This window comes from Neoarius graeffei, chromosome 11 (assembly GCF_027579695.1).
Source record: "Neoarius graeffei isolate fNeoGra1 chromosome 11, fNeoGra1.pri, whole genome shotgun sequence".
NCBI classification, from domain to species: Eukaryota; Metazoa; Chordata; class Actinopteri; order Siluriformes; family Ariidae; genus Neoarius; species Neoarius graeffei.
In genome coordinates this window covers 2,625,772-2,638,247 of record NC_083579.1, presented here as the reverse complement: position 1 = coordinate 2,638,247, position 12,476 = coordinate 2,625,772, and the positions used below count along the sequence as shown (strand labels likewise).

The following is a 12,476-nucleotide window of genomic DNA, read 5'->3' as shown; positions in this document are numbered from 1 at the left end:
AACATTGCTGCTCGTCTGCAGTTTGCTAAAGATCACGTGGACAAGCCAGAAGGCTATTGGACAAATGTTTTGTGGACAGATGAGACCAAAGTCGAACTTTTTGCTTTAAATGAGAAGCGTTATGTTTGGAGGAAGGAAAACACTGCATTCCAGCATAAGAACCTTATCCCATCTGTGAAACATGGTGGTGGTAGTATCATGGTTTGGGCCTGTTTTGCTGCATCTGGGCCAGGATGGCTTGCCATCATTGATGGAACAATGAATTCTGAATTATACCAGCAAATTCTAAAGGAAAATGTCAGGACATCTGTCCATGAACTGATTCCTCCAAGCCGGTGTGCAGGACTGATCAACAGTTACCGCAAACGTTTAGTTGCAGTTATTGCTGCACAAGGGGGTCACACCAGATACTGAAAGCAAAGGTTCACATACTTTTGCCACTCACAGATATGTAATATTGGATCATTTTTCTCAATAAATAAATGACCAAGTATAATATTTTTGTCTCATTTGTTTAACTGGGTTCTCTTTATCTACTTTTAGGACTTGTGTGAAAATCCGATGATGTTTTAGGTCATATTTATGCAGAAATATAGAAAATTCTAAAGGGTTCACAAACTTTCAAGCACCACTGTAAATATGCCATTTTATTCAACTCAATATGGCTGAAATTAACAATTTAACATGTTTTTTGCTGTCAGGTGCACTTTAAAGGTGTAGGCAGAGCAATCTGCAGTTTAGGAGCTACAAACTCAAAAGCTCAGTCACCACCAGTCTGAATTCTCAATGCATCAGGAAGCCAGTGAAGAGATTGAAGTAGAAGATCGATGCAAGACCTGGTGAATAGCAGCATCCTGAATTGACTGCAGACAATCGAGGGAGGACTTACGAAGTGAGGAAAAAGTGCATTGCAGTAGTCGATACGAGATGAAAAAAACAGCGTGTATAAGTATCTCTAGCTCTGCATTCGACACTACAGATCTCAATTTACTAATGTTTCTTAAAAGTGGACTGCTCAGCTGTATAACATGGGTGTCGAACAATAAGGGCTGATCAGATATAAGCCCTAAATTACAGAGGTTGGGGTGGGTGACAGAGGAAAGAGGCCTGAAACATGGCCTGATCATGGGAGCAGTGTTATCTGGGGCAACAGTCAGAACCTCCGTCTTATCTGTATTAAGCTGTAAGAAGTGTTTTGCTGTTCAGTCCCAAACAGCATTAAGCCAGTCATGGAGCCTCAACAGGACAACCTCTTCACCTCCTTCAGGTTGAAAGAAAAATACAATTACATACCATCTGCAAAAAAATAATATGAGATATGAAATCTGTCAATGATCTGACCCAAAGGCAGCAGGTATGAAGAGAATAGCAATGGCCCCTGAGCCGAGCCCTGAGGGACACCACAAGACAGTGGGGACAAATCAGACACAAAGTCTCCAGGAGAGATGGTGAAGGTTCTATCAGTAAGAGAAGATGTAAACCAGTCTAAAACACCCAGTCACATAACCTCTTAATCAGGATGATGGTCTACTGTCTCAAATGCAGAACTGAGGTCTAGTAGTACGTACACAGAATAATCCCCTGCATCTGCGGACATTAGAGTATCATTGGAGACTTTCAAAAGAGTAGTTTCAGTGGAATGCTGTTTCTGAAACTGAGACTGGGACTTATAAATATTGTGCCTCTCTAACCCAGCAGCGAGTTGTATAACTACAACCTTCTCTAAAATTTTAGACATAGATACTGGCCAATAGTTCTTGGGTATAAGTTAGGGCTCTTTAAGATGGGTTGGACAGCAGCACGCTTAAAATAGGACCTGTAGACAGTGAAGTATTGATGACGTCTAAAGTGACAGGACCAGTAATTGACATAATCGCGAGTTGGCCTAGAGGTCAGCATGTCCGCCTCTTGACCAGGAGAGTGAGTTCTACTCGCGATTGGGTCATACCAAAGACCATCATAAAAATGGCGAGGTACTCCACAATACAGATATGAGTAGGGAGTAGGGTGCATCAGTTGCCCTCACTTTCATAAAATCTGATGCATTTTTGTTTGGGTGTTCCTTTTCACCAGTAAAGACATCCTGTAAAATTTTTTGGCCATATTCAAAAGTCTAATGGTGGCACCATGAGGTTCATTTTTTGCCAAAAAACGCTTATTTTATGTTTTCGCGTAAGGTTTGAATCACAATGTTGGACTCCATTTATTGATTTCTTGTGAGCCAGAGATCATGTTAAGAACCTTTGCAAGGGATTGAGAAGCATTAATGTGATTCATAATACATTTGTATTGTTTAAAAGTAGTTGAACAATGATTCAATGAACAGCTAAAACTCAAACTGTGCTTGATAATATATTTAGAATATGGACTAAAAATGTGGATCTAAGATATTTGGTATACTCTATAAGGTGCCATAATGTTTCATGAAAAGTGATCGAAATTTTGTCATAAAAGTCATAAAATAGCAGCTTTTTCCATCACTTTGAGCTCCTGGTGCCACCATTAAACTTTTGAATTTTGTCAAAATATTTCACCCAGTGTGTTTTCTTACCAAAAGGAACATAAAAACAAAAATGCATCATGATCGGAGGAACTTTTCATTTTTAGGGGGCAACTGATGCACCCTAGTAGGGAGTCAAACTCTCACGGTTCCCAGAGGACCAGCCCCCCACTGTAACCTGAGCTATGTAATAGGCTGAGGGCTATAGAGAGCGTGCACGTGACGTCACGAGGTCACGTGATATTTGTTTATCTGCCATTTTGGACGGCAAGGCCGCGCATAGAACTTAGACGAACCCGTTCTAATTATCAAGTGTGTGGGAGTAGATCTTTCGAGAATGGTTATATCTTGTTCAGCATTTGGTTGTACCAATAGACAGGGCCAAAAGGAGGGCGTGTCATTTTATAGATTCCCCGCAGACGCGGAGAGACGTGCAAAATGGGTGTCCGCTGTGCGAAGAGAAAACTGGAACCCCAGTTGTACCAGCCGAATTTGTAGTGAACACTTCATATCAGGTAGGTGTAATCTTCTAATTCAAACATCTGTTAAGTTGATTTTCGGATTGAATGATAGCTGCATACTTAGAAACTAGACAGTCTCTAACGTTTAAAATGGCTATGCCGAGCCCTACTACCCTGGCCTAGTCTATGACAATGTTTTATCTTTTTGGCTCATATATGCCTTTGAAAGGCCAATCCATAGTAGGGATGGCGAAAACTAAAAAAAAAATCTTGACCGACCACCGAGCCTCATTAGCCGGTTAAAGTCGGTTAACCTATGAGTTTAAACAGGGATGCAAACGGCGGATGCGCCTTTTTCACGGCTGAATCACGCAGATCCGATTTTTTTCTTTAGGGGGGCGTTGGAGTGTCTGAATAATTTCATCAGAGTAAATTCTGTATTAAAATTACTAAATAAGCGATAAAACGTCCTGCATAGTCTCTTTATGATAAACGTCTTAATGCCACTTACCCGTGAGGTTATCAAGTAGCCTTCCTTCTTCGGAACCTTCCAGAGGTATAGTTGGGATACCCATCCCGCAACAAAATATTTATAAGCTTCCAGGCTCTTGTAAGCTTTGAGGGCTTTGCCAGTGTAACACGATTCACGATTAACGAGAAAATTGTAAATGTCGTGGTAGGCCAGATCGGGCAAATCGCCGGCACCGCGGCTCCGAATTTCCCTGAACAAGGATTGCGGCAAGTTGTACGGATCTGCAATCCCCAACCTGGAACACTTTTCCACGTAATGCTGCCTCACGTCACCTTCAAGATGCTGAACAAACCTAGACAAGTAATCGCGCGATGTAGATGGGGTATTTTCCGAATTTTCTTGGGGATTACTCCCTGGATCCATTACACTCGCGCAAGGTAAACAATCCTGAAGCCGTCCAATATGGCGGAGTAAACACGGATGGGTCACGTGACTGCACATCCTCTATAGAAAGGGAGATCGGTGCCGCTCGATGTGCCTTGTGGTATGGGAAGGACTTTGATTGAACAATTGATAAATCTTTTAAACAAAATGAGTATGGTATTACATCCAGAGGGCTAGAGGATAGCTTCATCAGCAGCTCGTCCTCATGTGTTTTATTCCTCTGACACCACAGCAATTTACAACAATTATCATTTTCTTTACTTTTATTTATAGCAGCTATAAACACTCGCTCCCTCACCAGCCTCTCTAAACTCCTCTGTCCTGAAGACATCCGAAAACTTCAAGTCACATCTTCACCTCTGACTGTTACAAAGCCCTGACACTGGAGACTCCTTCCATAAACCACACACACACACATTTCTCCTTACAGAAAACATCACCATATCTACGATTACACGTTTTTTAACCTGTTTATGTCTGTTTTTATACCGTGAGTCTTTGTCAGATATTAAATCTCGCTACAGAGGGTCGTAATTTTGGACTGAATTAAATATAAAACTGTGAGAAATCAAACATCAATGAGTTTAATAACATTTCTGTGTACACATTATTAAATAAAATGTTAATGAGTTCTGCTTTTAATACTCTGATATAACACGATAATAATAGCTGATATTATTCTCTGTCTCACACACAGCTGAGTGTAAGGTGGTGATCACGTGTAATCAGGGTGTGCGAGGTGGACGTACGATCAATCTGAAGGTGATGGTGGACATGGCAGTGAAGGCCTGTCCCTCAGTGAAGAGCGTCCTCGTGGCCCACAGAACCGACCATGGCGTGCCGATGGGGGAACTGGACACGCCCCTGGAGGAGGTGAGGGCGGGGCTTGTTAAGCTGGTCAAGCGGATACACGTGTGCCAGAATTAATTTCACTCTTTAAATATTGTCTGAATGTAATATTAATATATTTAAAGACAGTTCCATGTTTAAGCTCTCAGATTCTAATTTTACTCACTCAGCGTAAACTCAAAACAAGTTTTTCAAACTTTTCTAAAAAAAAAAATACTCTCTAGATGTCTTATTGTTGTTATTAGATGCGTTCTGTTAGGTATGTAGTGTAGAAACGGTCTGTACACCGCCGTGATGTCCTGCACGGGATAGCGAGCGTGTGTAGCGCACAGGAAGTCACTCAGCCTCACTGTGTGTCAGAGGATTTCATAATAACAATGTCATTATTCCTGAAGGGGGACAAAGTGAAGATGATACATATTTTAAGAACACTTCTTAAAGTTCACTATATTCTACACTCATTAATATTCATTTTTATGAATCACAGTTATTTTAAAAGGAGATTTGGGCTGTTGTTGCTGATTTACGAGTTACATCTGAGAGCTAAGAGAGAGCATTATTACAGCCCTGAATAATTATTTGACAGATTCAAAGACTGTAATATTGCAGAATTAATTTAATGTTCCTTTAAGAGATTAAAAATAATAATAATAATAATAATAATAATAATGCTGGGCTTCTCACCATAATTATAAACCATTCACCAGCTGAGAATGGCGTTATTATTATTATTATTATTATTATTATTATTATTATTATTATACACAGTGTGTACATGACTGTGATTAACGTGGTGTCCCAGGCGATGGCGAAGGAATCGTGTGTGTGTCCTCCGGAGCCCATGGACAGTGAGGACATGTTGTTTCTGCTCTACACGTCGGGCAGCACGGGGAAACCTAAAGGCATCGTACACACTCAGGCCGGATACCTGCTGTACACAGGCCTCACACTCCAGGTGACAGCTGATACACACACACACACACACACACACACACAAAATGAGTTTTATTTCTGTAAGTTTAAACACGCTGGAATGAGAGCGAGAGGAACTGCTGTAAGATCATGTGATGTGCCTCCTGTTTTTAGCTGAGCGGTCATGCTGTGGTTTGATAAACACATCACTGAACACGACGCTCCGCGACTGATTTAACTCAGAGTACAGAACTGAGGAACCTGCAGAACTCAAGAGCACAATCTGAACGTTCTGTAAAATCTCACCGCTGTCTCAGTTTCAGCGCTTTCCTAAACTCAGCTAATACACGTGTGTGTGTGTGTGTGTGTGTGTGTGTGTGTGTGTGTGTGTGTGTGTGTGTGTGTGCGCACACTCCTGGAAGCTGACTGTTTGTCATGTCCACGTGTGAATAGTGTGTAAATGAGTGGTGTTTAATCAGGCAGAAGGACATGAAATACAATATTGTTTCCATAGTAACACCCTCTCAGATCCTCTGTGTATAACTCTGTAATTTTCACTCTTTAACTCTGTATTTCTGTTTTACTCAGTCGTTAATTCTGTTCCAGTGTTTAACCTTATATTTCAGTCTTTCACTCGATATTCCAGTGTTTAATTCTGCATTTCACTCTTGAAATCTATTCCAGTGTTTAACTCTATATTTTAGTCTTTATATTTCAGGCTTTAACTATATTTTGGTGTTTAACTCTATTTCAGTAATTAATTCCAGATTCCAGTCTTTAATTCTATTCCAGTGTTTAACTCTACCTTTCAGTTTGTAATTCTACATTTTAGTCTTTAACTCTATTCCAGTACTTAACTCGATATTTCAGTCTTTAACTCTATTTTTTAATGTTTAACTCTATATTTCATTCTTTAACTGTATATTTCAGGCTTTAACTCTATTTTTTAGCATTTATATTTTGGTGTTTAACTCTACATTTTAGTCTTTAACTCTATTTTTCAGTGTTTATATTTCAGTCTTTAACTCTTTTTTAGTATTTAACTATATTCCAGTCTTTAACTATTTTTTAGTGTTTAACTCTACATTTTAGTACTTAACTCTATATTTCAGTGTTTGACTCTATTCCAGTGTTTAAATCTATATTTCAGGCTTTAAATTTAACTCTAGATTTTGGTGTTTAACTTTATTTCGGTAATTAATTCTATAATACAGTCTTTAGTTTGATTCCAGTGTTTAGCTTTATATTTCAGTCTTTAACTCTGTGTTTTAGTGTTTATATTTTGGTGTTTAACCCTCACTCCCAGTGTTCACTCTGTACTAAAGCTGTGTTTATTGATCCAGTTTGTGGGTTTTTTTTTTTTACACAGCGACAGTAAACTTTCACATCTACAGTCTGTAATCTGATTAATGACAAAGGAACTGATCTGACGGAAAAATCTTTACTCCTGATGAAAGAGAAAACTGAGTCTCAGTGAAAATTCAATATAAACATTGAAAAAAAGACTTTAGCTTAGTTAAATGTGTGTGTGTGTGTGTGTGTGTGTGTGTGTGTGTGTGTGTGATTAACTTTTCAGTATGTGTTTGATCACTGCCCCGGTGATGTGTTCGGCTGTGTTGCTGATATTGGCTGGATCACCGGTCACAGCTACGTGGTGTACGGACCGCTCGCTAACGGAGGAACTACCGTGCTGTTTGAGAGCACACCTGTATATCCAGATCCAGGTATCTCACACACACATAAACACACCCATACACACACACACACACGGTGCACAAACTCAGAAACTCTTGCAGCTGCTGTTCACTTGATCTAGAATTCCTGAGGGTAAGATGCTACCGGTTTTATCTCCCGAGAGACTTCACCAGCATTGTTGTTGTAGCTTTGGTACCACCACAGAGGGAATTAAGTTAGTGCCAAAATCATTAGCCGCAGCTGTAAACAAGCAGCAAGAGCAGCAGCCAGCAGGGCTCGTGCAGGTCCTTGAACTCCTTGAAAAATGCTGGAATTTGAAAACTCATTTCGAGGGCACTTGAAACTCCTTGAAAATAGAAAAAATTCCTTGAAAAATTGTAAATAATCCTTGAAAAAATACTTAAATTCTTCCCGTGTATTTAGGTGTAATAATTAAAAAGGAAAAATTAGAGAAATGAAGCAAAATCAATATAGAAAAACGATGACACGATTGTCATTTAAAATGAACACTCTGGGCTTCCTGTGTTTTCGCACATGTGCTTTGGTTCTCTGGTGACATATTGAATTCTGCTGTTGGGCGTGCAGGCGTGCACAAGGAGAGAGAGAAAGAGCGCATGAACAAGGGTGTCAGTGATGAAATTTTCACTATGCAAACAAGAAGGAGACGTATACTAGAAGATTCATCTCAACTGAAAGAGAGTGTTGACAAGCTGATGGAATTAGCAGAACAAAAACGCAAGTTAGCGCATGTCACGAAAGCTAACAGCTTCAAGAGGACAATAAAGTCAAGTCAAGTCAACTTTATTGTCAAATATGCTATACATGCTCTACATACAGCACAGATGAAATATCAGTCCTCTCTGATCCACAGTGCAAACAGGCAATCTCATCTCATCTCATCTCATTATCTGTAGCCGCTTTATCCTGTTCTACAGGGTCGCAGGCGAGCTGGATCCTATCCCAGCTGACTACGGGCGAAAGGCGGGGTTCACCCTGGACAAGTCACCAGGTCATCACAGGGCTGACACATAGACACAGACAACCATTCACACTCACATTCACACCTACGCTCAATTTAGAGTCACCAGTTAACCTAACCTGCATGTCTTTGGACTGTGGGGGAAACCGGAGCACCCGGAGGAAACCCACGCGGACACGGGGAGAACATGCAAACTCCACACAGAAAGGCCCTCGCCGGCCACGGGGCTCGAACCCGGACCTTCTTGCTGTGAGGCGACAGCGCTAACCACTACACCACCGTGCTGCCCGCAAACAGGCAATGCAATAAATAAAAATAGAATAAATGAAAAAACAAACAATATAAACAGTATAAACACTCTAGATAAGAACTAGACGTAGACTAAACACTCATATACATACATATACACACACACACACACACACGTAAATTGGTGCAAATAAACAAACAGTCAAGGGCACTTATATGGAACTCGAGCTAAACGACAAAATTGAGGTGCTAAAGGAGAAGCTCAAGCGTTAACGTTTTTAATTTTGAGTGAACCAAATCGCTTAGCCGCAATGGTTACATTGCTGTAACATAGAGGCAGTTTGTTTTAAACAAATTCTGCCGTATACAGTTTTTTAGAAAGTTTTCCATGTTTAAATTTGTTGTTGAAATGTAACAGATTTCAATTATATCAGTGACAGTGTTTCTAACGATTGTTTTTGAAATCTGTTTTAAAATATAACTAGACAGGGACACTCTAACGAGTGCAAACCCCGCCTTTTCCCTATTAAAATACATTGGGTGAAAATTTCGAAGCTCTGCCATGACCTTGACCTTTGACCTTTGACCTCCAAAATTTAATGGTTTCCTTCCTGGGTGATTGGCAACACATGTACAAAATTTGGTCCAAATCGATCCATTGGTTCTTGAGATATCTTGCAGACACACAGACACAGGTGACACAGGTGAAAATAATAACCCCTCCGACTACTGTCGGCGGGGTTAACAAGCGAAAATAAAAGAAACGAATAAAATGTAACACCCGTGCAAAGGCCACGCTTTTTTCTAATAACAAACGAAACAAAAGGCTCGGCTACCAAGCTTCGAACCATGAGCGACTTTAACGATCGTAAATTCCAAAACTAAACACCTCAAAAAGCAAAGAATACTAAATATAAACACAAACTATGTCGATATCATGGTTGTGAAACTGGTTGTGGAGTATTTTGGAAAGGTTTTTGCACCCCAAAGCGCCAGTTTTCCTCATTCAAAAGTTCAATCAAACAATCTTAAAACACCTGTTGAAAATAACACAACTTGTGTTGTTTTTTAACACATCTCTATGTCCAGATTGGGACAACAGAACTTTTGTTCATTTTAACACATTATTTGTTATTTGTGCAATTTTGGTGTTAAACATTTCTGAAATATAACCCAACTCTTGTTGAAATTAAACTTGCACAAAAGATGTGTTGATTTCCAACACATTCGTTTTAAGAGTGAATGTTCATTATCCTGATTGCACCCATCGTGATGTGGTCCTTGAAAATTTTGATTTTGGTCCTTGAATACTCCTTGAAATGTCCTTGAATGTCTTCACAAAAATCCTGCACGGACCCTGACCCAGACGCAATGATCATTGATGCTGTGGACTTTATTGGAATAAACCTGAAGACTTTACTCCCCATGTTTCATCAGCATGTGTCCTGCCTGATGAGGGGAGAAAATAAATTGGACCAGGTTTACACAAATATTCTGGAAGCCTACGGAACTCTTTCACTACCACCTTCCACACGGACCACATGTCTCTGTTCGTGCTCTCTACGTACTGACAGCTCCTGAATCTACTGATACATCTGACCAGAGGAGTGTCTCGATTGTAGAAACTGGGATATGGTTAAAACCACAGGAGTGTACATCAATGTGGATGAATGTGCAACATCATCATCATCATAACGAGAGGATTTCTTAAACTCTCCTGACTCTTGCTCTCCATTCATCTCTATCTTCCATCAAGGTTGGTACTGTAAGTCTTCAGCTAAGCACCTGGCATCATCTGCTAACTGATCAATGTATGTCTTCTTAGAGCGACCAACTGGTTTTTGGCCGTGCAGGGGTCTCCATAGAAGGACATCACTAACAACCTCATCTTTACTACACCATGAATGACCAGCTAGGCATAGTCTTCACTCTTGAAGAATACAAGTTACTCTTGGAAGGTTTCCATAGAGCTCTTCAATTGGAAGGTGTGTTCTCCAGTCAACATTTAAGATGGCTCTTAGCATTCTCGTGTACGTCCCATCTAGAGCTTTTTCTAGTTGGTGGGTCAGAGTCCATGATGTTGAGCCATACAGTAGCACAGATTCAACAGTAGATCTAAAGAACTCCTGTTTCAGGTCTTTAGAGAGATTTAACTGCTAAATATTGTCTAGTTTTTTAGAACTAGACAGGTTTTGACTTTTTGTATCTCCATAGCTTTTTCAGAGGATTGTCTGAATGCAGACAATCACGGACTTTTGAAGCAACGTCAACAATGCGACAGTCACTAATGCCTCCCTGCTTCAAGCAGATGCCACCCCACACACCATGATGATGATGGTGATGTTCTTCCTTTGGGGTCTTTGAAGTCATGACTTGCACGTGACTTAGATTAGAGTGAGGGAGAGTCGCGCAGCCGTCAAGTCACTCTCTTGTCCCGACCTAACTGGGTTTAGGGGCAAGACAGAATCAAGATGGCTGGAGCTAGGTCAGGATGCAGTGGATGGCCAACAGTGTTATACTGTACATGTTGCACTGTGCTCTGATTGTGCTCCACAAACGTTTTGCCTGGGTCTACCTTCCTGCCTGTTGATCCACCAGGTGGCGGTCTCCTCTGCGCAGTCTGCCGAGTCCAGTCTTCGGTCCTGACCCTGACCAGGAGGCATGAGGGGTTGTTAGTGCTTGCTCAAGGCACCACTCCAGGTGCCACCATACAGGACCAGGCAGTCTCACCGTGTTCACAATAAGTAAGTAGAACATTGAGGAAGGTACACACATCCAAAGCCGCTCAACCGGATGGCAACCCTGACAATGTACTTAGAGCATGTGCCAACCTGCTGGCTGACCCCCTTGCAGAGATCTTCAACATGTCCCTGGTCCAAGCTACCGTCCCCACCCAACAACCATAATCCCAGTACCAAAGACAACCACCATCACAAGCCTGAATGACTGCTGTACAATTGCTGTCATGCCCATCGTAATGAGATGCTTTGAGATACTGATCATGACTCACATTCAGTCCAGCTTCCTGCCTGCCCTAGATCTACATTAATTCACCCACCATGCAAACAGGTCAACGTAGGACGCAGATGCGGTCTCTCTAAGCGTCCACACAGCACTGACCCACCAGGGCAAAAAGAACACTTATGTCAGAAGCCTGTTTCTGGACTTCAGTTCAGCATTTAAAGCTAGGAGAGAAGAGTTTACAGGACACCACAATGGAAAGGGTGAACAGTTTCAAATTCCTAGGATGACACATCACAGAAGATCCCTCTTGGTCAGTCTACACTTGCCATCACAAAAAAAAAGGCCAATATTTCCGAAAGAGACGGACAAAATTCTACATGTTCAACCTCCTTGGCTCCTAGTAACATCTACAGATGCGGTGTGGAGCGCAGACTAACCTGCTGCATCGTCACACCTCTACTACCACTGACCCCAAGGCAACAAGTCATAAACCCTGCTCAGTTCATCACTGGAGGCCCTCTGTATCTAGTGCAAGATGCGCACAGTAAAAGAAAGCAAGTGTTCAGCATCACCTCAGACCCTGCCCACCCCATTCGACCTACTACCATCAGCCAGAGAATACGACCAGGTCTACGAGACGAAAGAATAGTTTCTTCCCACAGGCAGTCAAGCTGCTCGCGTCACTCACGCTGTGAACCACACCCCTCCTACTCTTCCCCCGACACAAGTACAGTACCTCCACACTGTAAATACCTGCCATCCAACAGGAATATTTGCACTGCTGTTTTATCTATCCAATAACTAAGCTACCTGTTACTTATTTGCACTGCTTCATATCTCTGTACTTTGTTTACATTTGTCACAGCCACTTTAGTCTTTTAAAATAAATCTATTCTGCACTTTACATATGGCCAAATGTTTGTTCACCCCTGACCGTCACACCCATTCCAC

The 12,476-nt window shown here is 41.3% G+C and overlaps 1 protein-coding gene across 3 annotated transcripts in view; it reads left to right on the top strand.

The window, feature by feature from the left end:
• acss1 (acyl-CoA synthetase short chain family member 1) overlaps nt 1–12,476 on the top strand; it is an 82,704-nt gene that overhangs the window by 52,326 nt on the left and 17,902 nt on the right. For all 3 annotated transcript variants that reach the window (XM_060933259.1, XM_060933262.1, XM_060933260.1), the window contains exons 4-6: nt 4,575–4,750; nt 5,529–5,681; nt 7,215–7,362. In XM_060933259.1, the coding sequence (XP_060789242.1) occupies nt 4,575–4,750; nt 5,529–5,681; nt 7,215–7,362 (477 nt within the window). The remainder of the gene's footprint in view (nt 1–4,574; nt 4,751–5,528; nt 5,682–7,214; nt 7,363–12,476) is intronic.